The sequence below is a fragment of the Nerophis ophidion genome, linkage group LG01, assembly GCF_033978795.1.
Source record: "Nerophis ophidion isolate RoL-2023_Sa linkage group LG01, RoL_Noph_v1.0, whole genome shotgun sequence".
In the NCBI taxonomy this organism is placed as follows: Eukaryota; Metazoa; Chordata; class Actinopteri; order Syngnathiformes; family Syngnathidae; genus Nerophis; species Nerophis ophidion.
This window is the reverse complement of record NC_084611.1, coordinates 8,981,648-9,005,641: the sequence shown is the minus strand read 5'-3', so window position 1 is coordinate 9,005,641 and position 23,994 is coordinate 8,981,648. Positions and strand designations below refer to the sequence as shown.

Here is a 23,994-nt window from a genome sequence, read left to right as displayed (position 1 = left end):
CAATCAGAGTCAAGATAAGGCGGGTCATCGACACCCACCCATTCCGCTTATCCGAATTCCCTGCTTAGGCAGCAGCCAAAGCAGGGAAGCCCAGACTTCCCTCTCCCCAACCACTTCGTCCAGCTCTTTCCCGGGAGATGCCGAGGCGTTCCTAGGCCAGCCGGGAGACATTGTCTTCCAAACGTGTCCTGGGTCTTCCCCGTGGCCTCCTACCGGTCGGACGTGCCCTAAACACCTCCCTAGGGAGGCGTTTAGGGACTGGCCAATCACAGTCAAGATAAGGCGGGTCATCGACATCCACCCATTCCGCTTATCTGAATTCCCTGCTTAGGCAGCAGCCAAAGTAGAGAAGCCCAGACTTTCCTCTCCCCAACCACTTCGTCCAGTTCTTTCCCGGGAGATGCCGAGGCGTTCCTAGGTCAGCCGGGAGACATTGTCTTCCAAACATGTCCTGGGTCTTCCCTGTGGCCTCCTACCGGTCGGACGTGCCCTAAACACCTCCCTAGGGAGGCGTTTAGGGACTGGCCAATCAGAGTCAAGATAAGGCAGGTCATCGACACCCACCCATTCCGCTTATCCAAATTCCCTGTTTAGGCAGCAGCCAAAGTAGGGAAGCCCAGACTTCCCTCGCCTCAGCCACTTCGTCCAGCTCTTTCCCGGGAGATGCCGAGGCGTTCCTAGGCCAGCCTGGAGACATTGTCTACCAAACGTGTCCTGGGTCTTCCCCGTGGCCTCCTACCGGTCGGACATGCCCTAAACACCTCGGGTGGCATCCTGACCAGATGCCCAAACCACCTCATCTGGGCCGAACCACCTCACCTGCTTCATCAGTCGGCATGGCTTCATCGTTTGCTTCTTACCACAGTTAAGTGGGTATTCGTTATCTCTATGTCTATGTCAAGTGTTAGCTTTAGCTTCGACTTGTTTTCTGTTTCTGTACTTCTTTGATTTTTTCGAGAATAAATCATGTTCCTACCTGCACTTCCTGTCCGGAGTGGTCCATTTGCATCCCGGGGGAACCAACCCCGCAGTAAGCTGCGACCCCCGCCGCACGTGGCAGAATGAAGCCAGGCCGACTGACCGGCAAAGGCAGGCTTAAATAGTCCCTCTGATTAGTGCTCGGAAAACGGGTGAGCGTCCTGAACACCAATCAGACCCAGGTAGAAACAATAAGCACCCATGGTAACTAAAAACAAACGAGGGTGCACAAAAACAGGAACTAAGGGGGTCCAAAACTAACAGAATATGACAAAAACATGATCCGGGCCACGGATCATGACACAAGCAGCTGGACAGAGAGTCCCTGGTCATCCGTGCGTGGACTGTCGGACAAAATCAGCATGCTGGATGACTTAAGGGGCGGACTAAAACAAATTCAATTGATGCGTGAAACGGACTTTTAAAAAGATCTTCCGTGATTGACGTGTTGATGAATGAATTTGATGTATTAATTAGTAAACGTACCCTCCCCCGATACTAGGTCTGGTTTCCCTGAACGACTGGGCGTCTGCGGTGGAGAGCGTGATGCGCCTGGGTCTCCCCTGGAGGATGCTGCGCTCCCAGCTGGCCACGGGTAAGGCGGCCGACGGCCTCATCAACTACCACGAGTGGTTCAACGAGCTCGCCATCAAGGGAGCCAACGCCGACGTAAGGGAACGCCATTGGCCCCAGGTAACCGTGCCCAGACCTCTGGCGTGACTCGTCTCTCTCCGCCCAGCACATCGACCAGGGTCTGCTGGAGACGCTGTACCGCCACCGCTCCACGGTGGAGACCATCTTCAGGATCGTCGATACGGACAACTCAGGTAAAGGACGTCGCGGTTTTCCACCAAGGGTGCCAAAATGAAGACAATACCCGGTTCTACGGTTATCACAGCCGAAGGTGTCGGCAAAAAGGACAACATTGCGCCCGTTAATCCGCAAATTCACGTGTCACCGAGGCCTCATCGGGCATCAGAAAGTGACGTCCTCAGGATTTAAGAGCACCGGGATTAACCCACTGATCCACTCGCCTCAAGGGACCCACCAGTGGGGGGGTTTTCCCCGGAACGTCTTCAATGTCAAATGTCTTGTTTACCAAAACGCTACTCAGTCCTTTTAATTCCTTGTTTTAAAAATGGTTTTATTATTATTGGATCTTTGACATTTATTAAAACAGACAAGAAGCCAGTAAATAAACAGAGACATAATTCAATTTGGCTCAATTTGAGGAGAAACGTGTCGACCTGTAACCTCTTACAGTGTCACCCACACGCTGGCGAAAGATTATACTCCAGTTTACATAACAATAGCTGTTCTTAAATGAATGGGGGATATGTAAACAGCCATTGTTTTCGGTCACATTAACACGAAAGAAAAAAATGCCTCGCGCTTGGACTGGTCCTGGATCGAGCTTGGGCAAGTCTTGGATCACAATAGATAATCCCTCCCGTCTCCACCCATCGTACACAATGGAACTCAGAGAACGGAAAGTGTTTTGATAAGTTACATACTATTTTTCTGACGATTATTTGATTATTAGTTGTGAGATTAAACAAAACAATCATTGAATTGATAACATAATTATATAGTGTATCGAAAAAAGAACCACATTCATATTCAATAAAATGCCCCCCAAAAAATTGTGTTTAACAATACAGATTATTTCAAATAACAATACTAATAAATACCAATTATTAGTAGAACAAAATATTATTATTTTTCTCAAATATTTCAGTTAAATTACAAAATAAATAAATAAATATGTTGTGTTATTATAAATAGTAATTGCATGATATATAATAGATATTCGTAACTAATATAAATAATAATAATAATAATAATAGTTTTCTATAAATATTTTTGTAAGATTGAAAAATAATACAATATTTTTTAAGTTATTACAAAATATATATATATATATATATATATATATATATATATATATATATATATATTTATATATATATATCCATCCATTTCCTACCGCTTGTCCCTTTTGGGGTCACGGGGGTTCGCTGCATTTGGGCGGAAGGCGGGGTACATCCTGGACAAGTGTCCAACTCATTACAGAGATATATATATATATGAATGTACATACATATATACATATACATATGTATGTACATACATATATATATATATGTATATATGTATATATATGTATATATATCAATGTACATACATATATGTATATACATATATACATACATATATACTGTATACATATATGTCTACATATATGTGTATGTATATACATATGTATGCACATACATATATATATATATATATACATATATGCATATATGTATATACATATATATACATATATGTGTGTGTATATATAATTATATGTATGTATATATGCATATATACACACATATACGTATGTATATACATATGTATGTACATACATATATATATACATATATGTATATACATATAAATATACATATATATGTATATACATATGTATATACATATATATATACATATATGTATATACATATATGTATATATATGTATACATATATATACATATATGTATATATATGTATATATATGTATACATATATGTATACATACATATATATATATATATATATACAGTATATATATATATATATATATATATATATACATATACTGTATATATATATATGTATATATGTATATAGTTTGTATTATCAACTGATCTACTGCCCAACAATTGGTGTGTGATTGCGAAATTATTCAATTATGTAAAAACAGGAAAATAAATATATATTTTAATTTCAACCGCTTGTGACGTCCACACACAGGTTTCATCACCATGGAGGACTTCCGTCAGACGTGGAAGCTGCTGAGCGTCTACCTGAAGATGGAGATCACGGAGGACGCCATCTCCGACCTGGCCGTCACCATCGACAGCAACCAGGACGGAAGCATCGACATCGAGGAGTTCATGGAGGCCTTCCGCCTCACCGACAAGAAGAGCCGGCTGGAGCGAGGCCGCAGTATGTTCATGGCCACCGCCACCGACCTCAGCGCGCTGGAGGGGGACCCCAACGTCTGACCTGGGCCACACTTTCCCGCTACTTTTACGCTGGAGCGGTGGAGCTCCCCCTGCTGGACGTGGCAGAGCACGGCAAACGAAATAACTTCAGAAATTTGCGCCTTTATCCGGATCCTCGCCATCATTTGAGGGCTTTTTCCTGGACTTACTGAGCTTCACATCAACACTTTGAAATGATTTTGTGTGACAAAAAACAACAACATTCAATTAAACAAAAATCATCCCGATTTTTTTTTACATTAAAAAAAAAAATTAAAAAAATACTATTAAATATTTTTTTAACTCAAAAATGACAAAGTTGTTTTCTTTTTGTATATATATATATATATATATATATATATATATATATATATATATATATATATATATATATATAATACAATTCTGAACAGTTTTAAACAGTTTTCAATAGTTCTTAACTTTTTTTTTAGCAATTATTAACAGTTTTCAACAGATCTTAAGAGTTTTGAACAGTTCTTAAGAGTTTTTAACAGTTGGATCAATTTTGAACAGTTTTGAAAAGTGTGATTTAGGGCTATATAAGTAAACATTGATTGATTGATTGATTGATTGATATATATATATATATATATATATATATATATATATATATATATATATATATATAATATGTACACAAGTACGACCCATTTATCATTTATATATTTACAAATTATTTCTGAAGCGCCATCTTGGACAGTTCTTAACAGTTTTGAACATATTGGAACATTTGTAAAGAATTTAGAACAATTCTGAACAGTTTTAAACAGTTTTCAATAGTTCTTAACGTTTTTTTTCAGCAATTATTAACAGTTTTCAACAGATCTTAAGAGTTTTGAACAGTTCTTAAGAGTTTTTAACAGTTGGATCAATTTTGAACAGTTTTGAAAAGTGTGATTTAGGGCTATATAAGTAAACATTGATTGATTGATTGATTGATTGATATATATATATATATATATATATATATATATATATATATATATATATATATATATATATATATATATATATATATATATATATATATATAATATGTACACAAGTACAACCCATTTATCATTTATAAATTTACAAATTATTTCTGAAGCGCCATCTTGGACAGTTCTTAACAGTTTTGAACATATTGCAACATTTCTAAAGATTTTCGAACAATTCTGAACAGTTTTAAACAGTTTTCGATAGTTCTTAACTTTTTTTTTTTAGCAATTATTAACAGTTTTCAACAGATCTTAAGAGTTTTGAACAGTTCTTAAGAGTTTTTAACGGTTTGATCAATTTTGAACAGTTTTGAAAAGTGTTTAACAATTTTTAAAATGGTTTTAAGGGTGTTGAAGAGTTCTGATCAATTTTCAAAAGTTTTCAACAGTTTTCAACAGATCTTAAGAGTTTTGAACAGTTCTTAAGAGTTTTCAACAGTTTGATCAATTTTGAACAGTTTTGAAAAGTGTTTAACAATTTTTAAAATGGTTTTAAGAGTGTTGAAGAGTTCTGATCAATTTTCAAAAGTTTTGAACAGTTTTCAACAGATCTTAAAAGTTTTGAACAGTTCTTAAGAGTTTTTAACAGTTTGATGAATTTTGAACAGTTTTGAAAAGTGTTTAACAATTTTTTAAATGGTTTTAAGAGTGTTGAAGAGTTCTGATCAATTTTCAAAAGTTTTGAACAGTTTTCAACAGATCTTAAAATTTTTGAACAGTTCTTAAGAGTTTTTAACAGTTTGATGAATTTTGAACAGTTTCGAAAAGTGTTTAACAATTTTTTAAATGGTTTTAAGAGTGTTGAAGAGTTCTGATGAATTTTCCAAAGTTTTCAACAGTTTTCAACAGATATTAAGAGTTTTAAACAGTTCTTAAGAGTTTTTAACAGTTTGATAAATTTTGAACAGTTCTGAAAAGTGTTTAACAATTTTTAATATGGTTTTAAGAGTGTTGAAGAGTTCTGATCAATTTTCAAAAGTTTTCAACAGTTTTCAGCAGGTCTAAAGTGTTTTAACAGGTTTCTTTTAACATATTTTGAAGAGTTTTCAACAATTCTGAACAGTTTTCAACAGTTTCCAAACGTTTTTAAACTTTTGTTAGCAATTATTAACACTCTCCAACAGGTCTCAAGGGTTTTAAACAATTCCGGACAGTTTTTAACCGTTTTCAATTGTTCTTAAGTTTTTGTTAGCAAATATGAACACTTTTCAACAGATATTAAGAGTTTTGAACAGTTCTTAAGAGTTCTGAACAGTTTGATTAATTTTGAACAGTTTTGAACAGTTTTTAACATTTTTTAAAATGGTTTTAAGAGTGTTGAACAGTTTTGATCTTTTTTTTTTTTTAATTCAAAACTTTTTGACAGTTTTCAACAGGTCTTAAGTGTTTTAAACAGGTTTGAACAATTCTTAACAGTTTTGAACAGGTTTTTTTGTAACAGATTTTGAAGAGTTTAACAATTCTGAACAGTTTTTAACAGTTTCCAATAGCTCTTAACCTTTTGTTGGCAATTGTTAACACTTTTCAACAGTTCTTAAGACTTTTGAACAGTTTTGCAAAGTTTTCAACAGTTTATAACAATTTTAAAATGGTCTTAAGAGTTTTGATACATTTTTTACCATTTTGAAAAGTTTTCAACAGGCCTTAAGTGTTTTAAACAGGTGTGAACAATTCTGAACAGTTTTGAACAGTTTTCCATTGTTGTCAACAGCTTTGAACAGTTAAGAACAATTTTCAAAATTTTTAAACGGTTCTGAACAATTTGCAATGGTTTTCAACAGTTCCGAATAGTTAGTCACAGATTTGAACAGATTTTTTAAACAGTTTTCAACAATTACGAAAAGTTTTCAACAATGGTTACCAGTTTCCTGTAATTATTAATCTTTTGTTAGCAGTTATTAACAGTTTTCCACAGGTCTGGAGAGTTTTCCACAGCTCTTAAACGTTTTAAACAGTTTCAACAATTTTTAACAGTTTTGAACAGTTTATAGTTCTCAACAGTGTGTGAATGTGAGTGTGAAAGTTGTCTTTCTATCTGTGTTGGCCCTGTGATGAGGTGGCGACTTGTCCGGGGTGTACACTGCCTTCCGCCTGAATGCAGCTGAGATAAGCTCCAGCACCTCCCCGCGACCCCAAAAAGCGTCAAGCGGTAGAAATGGATGGATGGATGTTTTGAACAGTTGTGAACAATTTAAACAGTTTTAAACCTTTTTAAATGGTTTTCAACAGTTTTCGAAAATTCTGCGCAGTTTTCAACATTTTTGAACAGTTCCCAGTAGTTGTTAACAGTTTTGATCAATTGTGAACAGTTTTGAACAGTTTTGAGCAGTTTTCAATAGTTCCTAACAGTTTTGAACAGCTGCAGTTATGAACAATTTTAAACAGTTTTCAACCGTTTCCAATAGTTGTTAACAGTTTGGATCAATTATGAACCGTTTTGAACAGTTTTGAGCAGTTTTAAACATTTTTTAACAGTTTTGAACAGTTTTAAACAGTTAAGAACAATTTCAAACAGTTTTCAACCGTTCCCAATAGTTTTTAACAGTTTGGATCAATTGTGAACAGTTTTGAACAGCTTTGAGCATGTTTTAACAGTTCTTAACAGTTTTGAGCAGTTTTCAATAGTTCCTAACAGTTTTGAACAGCTGCTGTTATGAACAATTCTAAACAGTTTTCAACCGTTTCCAATAGTTGTTAACAGTTTGGATCAATTATGAACCGTTTTGAACATTTTTGAGCAGTTTTCAACATGTCTTAACAGTTTTGAACAGTTTTAAACAGTTAGGCACAATTCTAAACAGTTTTCAACCGTTCCCAATAGTTGTTAACAGTTTGGATCAATTGTGAACAGTTTTGAACAGCTTTGAGCATTTTTCAACAGTTCTTAACAGTTTTGAGCAGTTTTCAATAGTTCCTAACAGTTTTGAACAGCTGCAGCTATGAACAACTTTAAACAGTTTTCAACCGTTTCCAATAGTTGTTAACAGTTTGGATCAATTATGAACCATTTTGAACAGTTTTGAGCAGTTTTCAACAGTTTTCAACAGTTTTGAACAGTTTTAAACAGTTAAGAACAATTTTAAACAGTTTTCAACCGTTCCCAAAATGTGTTAAGAGTTTTGATCAATTGTGAACAGTTTTGAACAGCTTTGAGCATTTGTCAACAGTTCTTAACATTTTTGAGCAGTTTTCAATAGTTCCTAACAGTTTTGAACAGCTGCAGTTACGAACAATTTTAAACAGTTTTCAACCGTTTCCTATAGTTGTTAACAGTTTGGATCAATTATGAACCGTTTTGAACAGTTTTGAGCCGTTTTCAACAGTTCTTAACAGTTTTGAACAGTTTTAAACAGTTAGGAATAATTTTAAACAGTTTTCAACCGTTCCCAATAGTTGTTAACATTTTCATCAATTGTGAACAGTTTTGAACAGCTTTGAGCATTTTTCAACAGTTCTTAACAGTTTTAAACAGTTACGAACAATTTCAAACAGTTTTCAACCGTTCCTAATAGTTGTTAACATTTTGATCAACCGTAAACAGTTCTGAGCAGTTTTCAACAGTTTTAAACTGTTACAAACAATTTTAAACAGTTTTGAACCATTCCCAATGGTTGTTAACATTTTTGCTCAATTTTAAACAGTTTTGAACAGTTTTAAACACTTAACAACAATTTTAAACAGTCTTAAACCGTTCCCAATATTTTCAACCGTTCCCAATAGTTGTTACCATTTTCATAAATTGTAAACAGTTTTGAACAGTTTTGAGCAGTTTTAAACGGTTTTAAACTGTTACAAACAATTTTAAACATTTTTCAACCGTTCCCAACGGTTGTTAACATTTTTGATCAATTGTGAACAGTTTTCAACCGCTTTGAGTATTTTTCAACAGTTCTTAACAGTTTTGTACAGTTTTAAACAGTTAAGAACAATTTTAAACAGTCTTCAACCGTTCCCAATTGTTGTTACCAGTTTTGATCAATTGTGAACAGTTTTGAACAGCTTTGAGCATTTGTCAACAGTTCTTAACATTTTTGAGCAGTTTTCAATAGTTCCTAACAGTTTTGAACAGCTGCAGTTACGAACAATTTTAAACAGTTTTCAACCGTTTCCTATAGTTGTTAACAGTTTGGATCAATTATGAACCGTTTTGAACAGTTTTGAGACGTTTTCAACAGTTCTTAACAGTTTTGAACAGTTTTAAACAGTTAGGAATAATTTTAAACAGTTTTCAACCGTTCCCAATAGTTGTTAACATTTTCATCAATTGTGAACAGTTTTGAACAGCTTTGAGCATTTTTCAACAGTTCTTAACAGTTTTAAACAGTTACGAACAATTTCAAACAGTTTTCAACCGTTCCTAATAGTTGTTAACATTTTGATCAACCGTAAACAGTTCTGAGCAGTTTTCAACAGTTTTAAACTGTTACAAACAATTTGAAACAGTTTTTAAACATTCCCAATGGTTGTTAACATTTTTGCTCAATTTTAAACAGTTTTGAACAGTTTTAAACACTTAACAACAATTTTAAACAGTCTTAAACCGTTCCCAATATTTTCAACCGTTCCCAATAGTTGTTACCATTTTCATAAATTGTAAACAGTTTTGAACAGTTTTGAGCAGTTTTAAACGGTTTTAAACTGTTACAAACAATTTTAAACATTTTTCAACCGTTCCCAACGGTTGTTAACATTTTTGATCAATTGTGAACAGTTTTCAACCGCTTTGAGTATTTTTCAACAGTTCTTAACAGTTTTGTACAGTTTTAAACAGTTAAGAACAATTTTAAACAGTCTTCAACCGTTCCCAATTGTTGTTACCAGTTTTGATCAATTGTGAACAGTTTTCATCCGCTTTGAGTATTTTTCAACAGTTCTTAACAGTTTTGAACAGTTTTAAACAGTTAAGAACAATTTTAAACAGTTTTCAACCGTCTCCAATAGTTGCTAACATTTTGATCAATTGTAAACAGTTTCGAACAGTTTTGAGCAGTTTTCAACAGTTTTAAACTTACGAACAATTTTAAACTGTTTTCAACCGTTCCCAATAGTTGTTACCAGTTTTGATCAATTGTGAACAGTTTTGAACAGCTTTGAGCATTTTTCAACAGTTCTTAACCGTTTTAAACAGTTACGAACAATTTTGAACAGTTTTCAACCGTTCCCAATAGTTGTTAACATTTTGGTCAATTGGCAACAGTTTTGAACAGTTTTGAGCAGTTTTCAACAGTTTTAAACATTTACGAACAATTTTAAACAGTTTTCAACCGTTCTTAACAGTTTTGAACAGTTTTAAACAATCGAGAACAATTTTAAACCGTTTTCAACCGTTCCCAATAGTTCTTAACAGTTTTGATCAATTGTGAACAGTTTTGAACAGCTTTGAGCATTTTTCAACAGTTCTTAACAGTTTTGAACAGCTGCAGTTATGAACCATTTTAAATAGTTTTCAACCGTTCCCAATAGATGTTAACATTTTCATAAATTGCAAACATTTTTGATCAGCTTTGAGCATTTTTCAAGTTCTTAACAGTTTTGAACAGTTTTAAACAGTTACGAACAATTTTAAACAGTTTCCAACCGTTCCCAATAGTTGTTAACATTTTCATCAATTGTGAACAGTTTTGAACAGTTTGAGCATTTTTCAACAGTTCGTAACAGTTTAGAACAGTTTTAAACAATTACGAACAGTTTCAAACAGTTTTCAACCGTTCCCAATAATTGTTAACATTTTCATAAATTGTAAACAGTTTTGAGCAGTTTTCAACAGTTTTAAAGTGTTACAAACAATTTTAAACAGTTTTCAACCGTTCCCAATGATTGTTAACATTTTTGATCAATTTTAAACAGTTTTGAACAGTTTTAAACAGTTAAGAACAATTTTAAACAGTCTTCAACCGTTCCCAATAGTTGTTACCTGTTTTAATCAATTGTGAACAGTTTTGAACCATTTACAAGCAATTTTCAACAGTTTTGAAAAGTTCTAAAAATCTTTTAACAGGTTTCAACAGTTCCCGATTTTTTTTACATATATTTTTTATTCATTTAATCTTTACAAAGCATTTTTATTTCTTGCAAATAAGCAACAAGATGCACCTTAAAATAAAAGTAAATAATTTTCCAAGTTTGAAAAAGCTCCAATTCATGAAATTGCTTTGATTTTACTTGGATTTATGAATGTTGATACAAGCTATGATTACTTTACGTAAACAATTGTTTATTAATTATTAAGGCAAAAAGACATTGAGAACGCAAGAGAGTTCGTCTTTATTGATGAAATATGGTTGGTAGTTCAACGCCCCCCACTGGGATTTTGTTCCAAAAAAGATGAATGTATGTATTTAATGTGTCACATGGGGAGGAAAATCCTCAAAAACATTCAAATTCTGAATAAAAAATTACGTTTTCATCAGTTTTCCTTAAATTCACATGACTTTTGTTAGAAATCTGTACAAACATGCACTGCAGAAGACGAGAAAAAGGTCAAAATGAATGAAAATGGTGTTATGATTAACATGCAGTGTCTCAAACTCACCACCAGAGGGCAGCAAAGCTCAGCCGTCAGCGCTAATAGGCAGCTCGTCTCCTTTTGGATCCAAAAAGCTTCTATTGAGCGATTGTGCAATTTACAGACATGTCGGCGTGATCCTGAACGCGTCATTTTACGATGTCTGAAAACAAACGTGTTAGCATAACTTCAAAAAAATTCAACATTGTACATCAGTGCTCCCCAACCACCGGGACGCGGCCTGGTATAATTTTTTATTAATTTTTATTTAAAAAATAAATTAAAACATTTTTTAAAAATTATTTATATTTTTATTTATTTATTAAATCAACTCTTCCATCCATCCATTTTCTACCGCTTATTCCCTATGCACCTGGGGAAAGGTTGATTGGCAACACTAAATTGGCCCTAGTGTTTGAATGTGAGTGTGAATGTTGTCTGTCTATCTGTGTTGGCCCTGCGATGAGGTGGCGACTTGTCCAGGGTGTACCCCGCCTTCTGCCCGATTGTAGCTGAGATAGATAAAAAACACAATATACACTTACAATTAGTGCACCAACCACAAAAACCTCCCTTTTTCATGACAAAGAAAAAGAAAAAGAAAAAGAAAAAAGGATCCCCCCCCCCCAGGTCGGGGGACAAATGATTAAGAACTATTGGAAACTGTTGAAAACTGTTCAGAATTGTCAAACTCTTCAAAATCAGTAAAAAAAAAAACCTGTTCAAAACTGTTAAGAATTGGTCAAACCTGTTTAAAACACTAAAGACCTGTGGAAAACTGTTGAAAACTTTAGATTTTTAAAAAATTTTTTTATCAAAACTGTTCAACACTCTTAAAACCATTTTTTAAAAAATGTTCAAAACTGTTCAAAATTAATCAAACTGTTCAGAACTCTTAAGAACTGTTCAAAACTCTTAAGATCTGTTGAAAAGTGTTAATATTTGCTACCAAAAAGTTAAGAACAATTGAAAACTATTAAAAAAAAACTGTCCAGAATTGTCAAACTCTTCAAAATCTGTTAAAAACCCCCCCCCCCTGTTCAAAACTGTTAAAAATTGTTCAAACCTGTTTAAAACACTAAAGACCTGTGGAAAACTGTTGAAAACTTTAGATTTAAAAAAAATATATTTATCAAAACTGTTCAACACTCTTAAAACCATTTAAAAAAATGTTTTCAAAACTGTTCAAAATTAATCAAACTGTTCAGAAGTCCTAAGAACTGTTCAAAACTCTCAAGATCTGTTGAAAAGTGTTAATATTTGCTACCAAAAAGTTAAGAACAATTGAAAACTGTTTAAAAAAACTGTCCAGAAGTGTTCCAAACCCTTAAGATCTGTTGAAAAGTGTTAACATTTGCTACCAAAAAGTTAAAAACAATTGAAAACTGTTAAAAAAAACTGTCCAGAAGTGTTCCAAACCCTTAAGATCTGTTGAAAAGTGTTAATATTTGCTACCAAAAAGTTAAGAACAATTGAAAACTGTTAAAGAAAACTGTCCAGAAGTGTTCCAAACCCTTAAGATCTGTTGAAAAGTGTTAATATTTGCTACCAAAAAGTTAAGAACAATTGAAAACTGTTAAAAAAAAACTGTCCAGAATTGTTCCAAACCCTTAAGATCTGTTGAAAAGTGTTAATATTTGCTACCAAAAAGTTAAGAACAATTGAAAACTGTTAAAAAAAACTGTCCAGAATTGTTCCAAACACTTAAGATCTGTTGAAAAGTGTTAATATTTGCTACCAAAAAGTTAAGAACAATTGAAAACTGTTAAAAAAAACTGTCCAGAATTGTTCCAAACCCTTAAGATCTGTTGAAAAGTGTTAATATTTGCTACCAAAAAGTTAAGAACAATTGAAAACTGTTAAAAAAAACCGTCCAGAATTGTTCAAAACCCTTAAGACCTGTTGAAAAGTGTTAATAATAATAATAATCAACTAACCGGAGACAAATAAAAAAAAATTTCCCCAATGATTGTGTTGTTTGATATCAAAGCATGGGCGGTGTCGTCGGTTGGTAGAGCAGCAACTTGAGGGTTGCAGGTTCGATTCCCGCTTCCGCCATCCTAGTCACTGCCGTTGTGTCCTTGGGCAAGACACTTTACCCACCTGCTCCCAGTGCCACCCACACTGCTTTAAATGTAACTTAGATTATTGGGTTTCACTATGTAAAGCGCTTTGAGTCACTAGAGAAAAGCGCTATATAAATATAATTCACTTCAGTTGATCTAATAAACCCAACCAAGAAAAGTCGGGCACAGGATCAAAAAGGATCATTCTAACACTTTTCGACGTTTTTCTATTCTTGTCTTTTCCCATTTGCTGTGCGGCTCCTTGGCCAGGGTTGCACAGTCCATCCTCTTTTCTGCCATCCATCCATCTTCCGCTTATCCGAGGTCTGGTCGCGGGGGCAGCAGCCTAAGCAGGGAAGCCCAGACTTCCCTCTCCCCAGCCACTTGGTCCGGCTCTTCCCGGGGGATCCCGAGGCGTTCCCGGGAGACATAGTCTTCCCAACGTGGCCTCCTACTGGTCGGACAACTCCCTCGGGAGGCGTTCGGGTGGCATCCGGACCAGAGGCCCGAACCACCTCATCTGGTTCCTCTGGAAAATATTAATATTTGGAATCTAATATTTTATTTTCTGGTAAAAAAAAAAAAAAAGTTGATGGCGATTGGCAATATTCTGAATCAGTGCAGCGTCAATACAGCTAGTGAGTGTGCCACACACTCACCTTCCTTTACTCATCACTAGTTTGTTCCCCGGTGGATTCAGCTTGAAAAATGCATTTTCTGCACCAGGGGAGTCAAACCTAGAAGCGTTAGCCAGCCATCCATCCATCCATTTTCTACCGCTTATTCCCTTTTGGGGTCGCGGGGGGCGCTGGCGCCTATCTCAGCTACAATCGGGCGGAAGGCGGGGTACACCCTGGACAAGTCACCACCTCATCGCAGGGCCTAGAAGCGTTATATCAAACCCTAAAACAAAACAAACCTTTCTTCCAGACCCTTCTTTATTTTCTTCTTCTTTTTGACCCCCCTCCCCCCCTCACACACACACACACACACACACACACACACACACACACACACACACACACACACACACACACACCAGCATGTGAAACAACAGACGATGAGCATCAGGACAAAGAAGATGTTCCTAGTGGGGGAGGGGCCCCCATTGTGTTGTATTTGCAGGTGGTCTTAACCATTTTTTAACGGTTCTTAACCTTTTGTAGCACTTTTCAACAGTTTTTACCACTTCTTAACAGCTCCTAACCTTTTGTTGACACTTACCGTATTTCCTAATTAATTTTCAACCTCTTCTCACCCCTGCGCTTACCAAAATTGAGTGTGATATTAACAAATACATTTAAAAAAATAATTCTGCGTCCGCGGCCCGGTGGTTGGGGACCATTGCTCTTCTTCATGTCTGCGTGGTGGCTGCTTCTCTTACGGGATTGCAATGCATACTTGGCCAGCAGCCATAGCTTTTACACTGATGTTTGTGATATAAAGAACTTTAAAACGCTTAATAATATGCGCCACACTCTGTGAACCCACACCAAACACATTTTTGGAGAGCATTGGCCCTGTGGCACATTATAAACGCAGCATAGGGATTACCCAAAATGCCGTGCATCCGTGACTCTTGGCTATAATATACATGCGCGCCCAACCCCTTATATATATCAATCAATCAATCAATCAATGTTTACTTATATAGCCCTAAATCACTAGTGTCTCAAAGGGCTGCACAAACCACTACGACATCCTCGGTAGGCCCACATAAGGGCAAGGAAAACTCACACCCAGTGGGACGTCGGTGACAATGATGACTATGAGAACCTTAGAGAGGAGGAAAGCAATGGATGTCGAGCGGGTCTAACATGATACTGTGAAAGTTCAATCCACAATATATATATATATATATATGTATATACTGTATATATATATACATATATGCATACATATACATAGAAATATGTATATATATATGTATATATATATGTATATATATACATATATATACATATATATGTGTATATATATATACATATACATATATATATATATAGAGAGAGATATATATATATGTATATATATGTATATACTGTATATATATGTATATATATATACATATAGATATATATATACATATATGTATATACTGTATATATATATGTATATATATATATACATATACATAGATATATGTATATATATATACATATATATGTTTATATACATATATATATACACATACATATATATACATACATATATATATATATATATATATATATATATATATATATATATATATATATATTGGATATATTTCAAGTCTTTTGTTCTACATTTACTTATTGTTTCCTAAAATGTCAATAGAGCCTCTCATAAACACACACACACACACGCACGCACGCACGCACACACACACACACACACACACACACACACACACACACACACACACACACACACACACACACACACACACACACACACACACACACACACACACACACACACACACACACACACACACACACACACACACACACACACACAAAGTCTTTTTTTAAGTGGGATATATTTTTGCATCCAAAGAAACTTGATTAAGTGAAGTAAAAATAGTCGTCCCTGCAGCCTTTGTGTGTTCTTAAAAAGGTCAAAAAAGTGCAGTTTCTCTCAAGTCGGGGCAGAAAGAGGAACTGCTGTGTCAGCAAACACAAAACAGGTCTTTAGGCCACAAGAAGAAGTCACATGACGGCCTGGCAGGTCACGTCAGGTCAAAGAACGCCACTCATGTCCATCAATCCAACTCCTCTTTTCTCCATTTTGAGTCGTTAAAAATGACAATGCTTAATTAAAGAAGTCAGTGTCAAGAAAACAAAGTGTGGACTCCTGTCAGTGCACTTCAACACACTTATTGTTTCTTGGCTCCTCCTCAGCTCCTCCTTGACGCTTTTAGCAAGGTTTCATCCAACTTTGATCAAAGACGGTAAAAATGAAGTGAATTGAATAACAAGAAGGCGTGTGGAAAAAAAAAGGAGGATCAGGAGACCAATCATTCAGCAAAAATGTGCAGCGTCTGCCGTTACTTTTCTTGAGAAACACAACACGCGCTCAGGCTGTTTAAACAGTTTTCAACAGTTTTCAACAGTTTTCAACACTTCTTAAGAGCTCTGAACAGTTTCTGAACAATTTTCAACGGGCTCCAATAATTCTAAAAAGTTTTGAACAGTTATTTTATCAATTATTTTGATCATTATTTAAATATTAAATTATGTAATTATTATTTAACGATTTCATTATTTTTTAATTTTTCTAATCATCTAATACTAGTTAATTTATTTATCTAATTATTTGATTTAATCAATAATGTTGATAATTATTTACTTATTAAATTATGTAATTATCAAATATTGAATTATTTCATTACTTCGTCATCTATTTAATCATTCAATTTCATATTCCGAGACTTAATTATGTATTTGTTTATCTAATTATTTGATTTATTCAATTATTTTGATAGTCATTCGATTATTAATTATGAAATATTATTTAATGTTACATTATTTTATAATTTATTTATAAATTTCATCCTCTTTTTAATACTTGATTATAATATTTCACTATGTAATTATTTATCTCATTATTTGATTTAAGCAATTATTTTGATATTTTAAATATTAAATTATGTAATTATTATTTAATGATTTCATTATTTTACAATCCAACTATTGATTTTTTTTATTTAGTTAACTATTTTATAATTTAATTCAATATTTCAATACTAATGTATTCATCTAATTATTTGATTTAATCAATTATTTTGATAATTATTTACTTAATAAATTATGTAATTATCTAATATTCAAATATTTTACAATGTAATTATTGATTTCATTACTTCATCTATTTAACCATTCAATTTAATATTTCAAGACTTATGTATTTGTTTATCTAATTATTTTATTTATTCAATTATTTAGATAATAATTTTATTATTAATTATGAAATACTAATTAATGATTTCATTATTTTACAATCCAACTATTGATTTTTTTTATTTAGTTAACTATTTTATAATTTAATTTAATATTTCTATACTAATTTATTCATCTAATTATTTGATTTAATCAATTATTTTGATAATTATTTACTTATTAAATTATTTATTTATCTAATATTTAATTGTTTTACAATTATTGATTTCATTACTTCATCATCTATTCAACCATTCAATTTAATATTTTAAGACTCATGTATTTGTTTATCTAATTATTTTATTTATTCAATTATTTTGATAATTATTTGATTATTAATTATGAAATATTATTTAACACATTATTTTACAATTCATTTATTGATTTCATTATTTCATTATCTATTAAATACTTTAATTTAATATTTCGATACATTTATCTAATTATTTGATTTAATCATTTTTTTATATTTATTTAAATATTAAATTATGTAATTGTTATTTAATATTATTTAATGATTTCATTATTTTACAATCCAATTATTAATGTCATTATCCATTTAATCATTTATTTTAATATTTCAATACCAATTTATTTATTTATCTAATTATTTTATTTATTCAATTATTTTGATAATTATTTGATTATTAATTATGAAATATTATTTAACACATTATTTTACAATTCATTTATTGATTTCATTATTTCATTATCTATTAAATACTTTAATTTAATATTTCGATACATTTATCTAATTATTTGATTTAATCATTTTTTATATTTATTTAAACATTAAATTATGTAATTGTTATTTAATATTATTTAATGATTTCATTATTTTACAATCCAATTATTAATGTCATTATCCATTTAATCATTTATTTTAATATTTCAATACCAATTTATTTATTTATCTAATTATTTTATTTATTCAATTATTTTGATAATTATTTGATTATTAATTATGAAATATTATTTAACACATTATTTTACAATTCATTTATTGATTTCATTATTTCATTATCTATTAAATACTTTAATTTAATATTTCGATACATTTATCTAATTATTTGATTTAATCATTTTTTATATTTATTTAAACATTAAATTATGTAATTGTTATTTAATATTATTTAATGATTTCATTATTTTACAATCCAATTATCAATGTCATTATCCATTTGATCATTTATTTTAATATTTCAATACCAATTTATTTATTTATCTAATTATTTGATTTAATCAATTAATTTGATCATTATTTACTTAATAAATCATGTAATTATTAAATTATTTTACAATGTAATTATTGATTTCATTACTTTAAATATATATTTAATCATTTCATTTATTATTCCAATACTAAATTATCTATCTAATGATTTGATTTAATCAATTATTTTGATAATCATTAAATTATTTAACATTAATTATTTTACAATGTAATTATTATTTCATGAACATGTGTCTCAGCCATAAAACTCAGTGGGCGGGGCTAAAACGAATCTAGTCCAATCATTGCAAAATGGAAGTCCCGGATAACCAATCAGGTGTTAAGACCCGCCCACTGACGCCGGGTTTGACGGATACATGTCATTTGTGAAGCACAAGAGGCCAAATAGGACAAAATTAAGTAACTAAATGTCTAAATTGTTACTTTAAATTTGTCTTAATTTAAACAATGTATTATTCAAAAAAATGTTATTTATACATTAATTACAAATATAAAATTACACATTTAATTATTTGAAGGTTTATTTAATAAGCTTTGTCCTATTTGGAGCTCCATAAACAATCAAGAAAATATATTAGGCGAGCAACAAAATGTCCATAAACTATTAATCTTGTTTACTGATAATTGACGCTAGAAAGTCTACATTTTGAACATCTGTACAGTAAATTAAACATTTTTAACAGTTCTTAAGAGCTTTGAACAGTTTCTGAACAATTTTTAATGGGTTCCAACAGTTTCAAATAGTTCTAAAAAGTTTCAATACTAATTTATTCATCTAATTATTTGATTTAATCAATTATTTTGATGATTATTTACTTATTAAATGATGTGATTATCTAATATTCAATTATTTTACAATGTAATTATTGATTTCATTACTTCATCATCTATTTAACCATTCAATTTAATATTTCAAGACTTATGTATTTGTTTATCTAATTATTATATTTATTCAATTATTTTGATAATTTGATTATGAAATATTATTTAATACATTATTTTACAATGTATTTATTGATTTCATTTCATTATTTCATTATATATTTAATACTTTAATTTAATATTTCAATACATAATTATCTAAACATTTGATTTAATAAATGTTTTATATTTATTTAAACATTAAATGATGTAATTGTTATTTAATATTATTTAATGATTTCATTATTTTACAATCCAATTATTGATTTCATTACTTCATCATCTATTTAACCATTAAATTTAATATTTCAAGACTTATGTATTTATCTAATTATTTTATTTATTCAATTATTTTGATAATTTGATTATGAAATATTTAATACTACATTATTTTACAATTTATTTATTGATTTCATTTCATTATTTCATCATCTATTTAATACTTTAATTTAATATTTCAATACATAATTATCTAATTATTTGATTTAATAAATGTTTTTATATTTATTTAAATATTAAATTATGTAATTATTTATTTAACGATTTCATTATTTTACAATCCAATTATTGATTTCAATATTTCATTATCCATTATCCAAGAAAATATATCTGTACAGGAAATTTAAAATGTTCAACAGTTTAACAGTTCTTAAGAGCTTTGAATAGTTTCAACGGGTTCCAATAGTTCTAAAAAGTTTCAATACTAATTTATTCATCTAATTATTTGATTTAATCAATTGTTTTGATAATTATTTGAACAGTTTTTATCAGGTTCAAACATTGATGACATCTATTAAACAAGACAAGAAGCAAGGAATTAAATGGAGACAGAATTCAATTCGGCTCAATTGAGGAGAAACGTCTGGACTGTACTCCTAGCACGTTCGGACAAGATATTGAACGCCTCCTCTTTTATTCGGACTTTCCCTGATTTCAACGGGTTGACAATTTTTTTGGGGGGGAAAAAAAAAGGACAAGAGCAGGAAGGTTTGCGCTTGACGGCAAGGTTTATTTTCTTGCAAATACACTAGAAATGTTTACAAAAGCACAGTAGAAAGGTGTGTGCCGTGTAAATTATCAAAACTAAAACAGGAGTTTTAGTTTTGAATAATTAAATACAATTTAAAATAATAATTATGTAATTATTATTTAATGATTTCCTTATTTTACAATCCAACTATTGATTTTTTTATTTAGTTAACTATTTTATAATTTAATTGAATATTTCAATACTAATTTATTCATCTAATTATTTGATTTAATCAATTATTTTAATAATTATTTACTTATTAAATTATTTATTTATCTAATATTTATTTTTTTACAATTATTGATTTCATTACTTCATCATCTATTCAACCATTCAATTTAATATTTTAAGACTCATTTGTTTATCTAATTATTTTATTCATTCAATTATTTTGATAATTTGATTATGAAATATTTAATACATTATTTTACAATTTATTTGATTTCATTATTTCATTATCTATTTAATACTTTAATTTAATATTTCAATACATAATTATATATTTGATTTAATAAATGTTTTTATATTTATTTAAATATTATATTATGTAATTATTTAACGATTTCATTATTTTACAATCCAATTATTGATTTCAATATTTCATTATCCAAGAAAATATATTATGCGAGGAACAAAATGTCCATAAACTATTAATCTTGTTTACTGATAATTGATGCTAGAAAGTCTATATTTTGAACATCTGTACAGTAAATTTAAAATTTTTAACAGTTCTTAAGAGCTTTGAACAGTTTCTGAACAATTTTCAACGGGTTCCAACAGTTCTAAAAAGTTTCAATACTAATTTATTCATCTAATTATTTGATTTAATCAATTGTTTTGATAATTATTTGAACAGTTTTTATCAGGTTCAAACACTGATGACATCTATTAAACAAGACAAGAAGCAAGGAATTAAATGGAGACAAAATTCAATTCGGCTCAATTGAGGAGAAACGTCTGGACTGTACTCCTAGCACGGTCTCACCACGCTCGGACAAAATATTGAACGCCTCCTCTTTTATTCGGACTTTCCCTGATTTCAACGGGTTGACAATTTTTTTTGGGGGAAAAAAAAAGGACAAGAGCAGGAAGGTTTGCGCTTGACGGCAAGGTTTATTTTCTTGCAAATACACTAGAAATGTTTACAAAAGCACAGTAGAAAGGTGTGTGCCATGTAAATTATCAAAACTAAAACAGGAGTTTTAGTTTTGAATAATTAAATACAATTTAAAATAATAATTATGTAATTATTATTTAATGATTTCATTATTTTACAATCCAACTATTGATTTTTTTATTTAGTTAACTATTTTATAATTTAATTGAATATTTCAATACTAATTTATTCATCTAATTATTTGATTTAATAAATTATTTGGATAATTATTTACTTATTAAATTATTTATTTATCTAATATTTAATTATTTTACAATTATTGATTTCATTACTTGATCATCTATTCAACCATTCAATTTAATATTTTAAGACTCATTTGTTGATCTAATTATTTTATTTATTCAATTATTTTGATAATTTGATTATGAAATATTATTTAATACATTATTTTACAATTTATTTATTGATTTCATTTCATTATTTCATTATCTATTTAATACTTAAATTTAATATTTCTATACATAATTATCTATTTGATTTAATAAATGTTTTTATATTTATTTAAATATTAAATTATGTAATTATTTATTTAATGATTTCATTATTTTAAAATCCAATTATTGATTTCAATATTTCATTATCCATTATCCAAGAAAATATATTGTGCGAGGAACAAAATGTCCATAAACTATTAATCTTGTTTACTGATAATTGATGCTAGAAAGTCTATATTTTGAACATCTGTACAGTAAATTTAAAATTTTTAACAGTTCTTAAGAGCTTTGAACAGTTTCTGAACAATTTTCAACGGGTTCCAACAGTTCTAAAAAGTTTCAATACTAATTTATTTATCTAATTATTTGATTTAATCAATTGTTTTGATAATTATTTGAACAGTTTTTATCAGGTTCAAACACTGATGACATCTATTAAACAAGACAAGAAGCAAGGAATTAAATGGAGACAAAATTCAATTCGGCTCAATTGAGGAGAAACGTCTGGACTGCACTCCTAGCACGTTCGGACAAAATATTGAACGCCTCCTCTTTTATTCGGACTTTCCCTGATTTCAACGGGTTGACAATTTTTTTTGGGGGGAAAAAAAAAGGACAAGAGCAGGAAGGTTTGCGCTTGACGGCAAGGTTTATTTTCTTGCAAATACACTAGAAATGTTTACAAAAGCACAGTAGAAAGGTGTGTGCCGTGTAAATTATCAAAACTAAAACAGGAGTTTTAGTTTTGAATAATTAAATACAATTTAAAATAATAATTATGTAATTATTATTTAATGATTTCATTATTTTACAATACAACTATTGATTTTTTTAATTTAGTTAACTATTTTATAATTTAATTGAATATTTCAATACTAATTTATTCATCTAATTATTTGATTTAATAAATTATTTGGATAATTATTTACTTATTAAATTATTTATTTATCTAATATTTAATTGTTTTACAATTATTGATTTCATTACTTCATCATCTATTCAACCATTCAATTTAATATTTTAAGACTCATTTGTTTATCTAATTATTTTATTCAATTATTTTGTTAATTTGATTATGAAATATTATTTAATACTACATTTTACAATTTATTGATTTCATTTCATTATTTCATTATCTATTTAATACTTTAATTTAATATTTCAATGCATAATTATCTAATTATTTGATTTAATAAATGTTTTTATATTTATTCAAATATTAAATTATGTAATAATTTATTTAATGATTTCATTATTTTACAATCCAATTATTGATTTCAATATTTCATTATCCATTATCCAAGAAAATATATCTGTACAGGAAATTTAAAATGTTCAACAGTTTAACAGTTCTTAAGAGCTTTAAACAGTTTCAACGGGTTCCAACAGTTCTAAAAAGTTTCAATACTAATTTATTCATCTAATTATTTGATTTAATCAATTATTTTGATAATTATTTGAACAGTTCTTATCAGGTTCAAACACTGATGACATCTACTAAACAAGACAAGAAGCAAGGAATTAAATGGAGACAAAATTAAATTCGGCTCAATTGAGGAGAGACGTCTGGACTGTACTCCTAGCACGCTCGGACAAAATATTGAACGCCTCCTCTTTTATTCGGACTTTCCCTGATTTCAACGGGTTGACTATTTTTTTTGGGGGAAAAAAAAAGGACAAGAGCAGGAAGG

The 23,994-nt window shown here is 30.5% G+C and overlaps 1 protein-coding gene across 1 annotated transcript in view; it reads left to right on the top strand.

The window, feature by feature from the left end:
* Positions 1-4,302, top strand: part of ppef2a (protein phosphatase with EF-hand domain 2a) — a 31,717-nt gene extending 27,415 nt beyond the window's left edge. Inside the window, exons 12-14 of the mRNA XM_061895547.1 lie at positions 1,481-1,647; positions 1,718-1,805; positions 3,780-4,302. Coding sequence (XP_061751531.1) covers positions 1,481-1,647; positions 1,718-1,805; positions 3,780-4,033 — 509 coding nt within the window. The 3' untranslated portion in view covers positions 4,034-4,302. The remainder of the gene's footprint in view (positions 1-1,480; positions 1,648-1,717; positions 1,806-3,779) is intronic.
* The last annotated feature ends 19,692 nt before the right edge of the window (positions 4,303-23,994 follow it).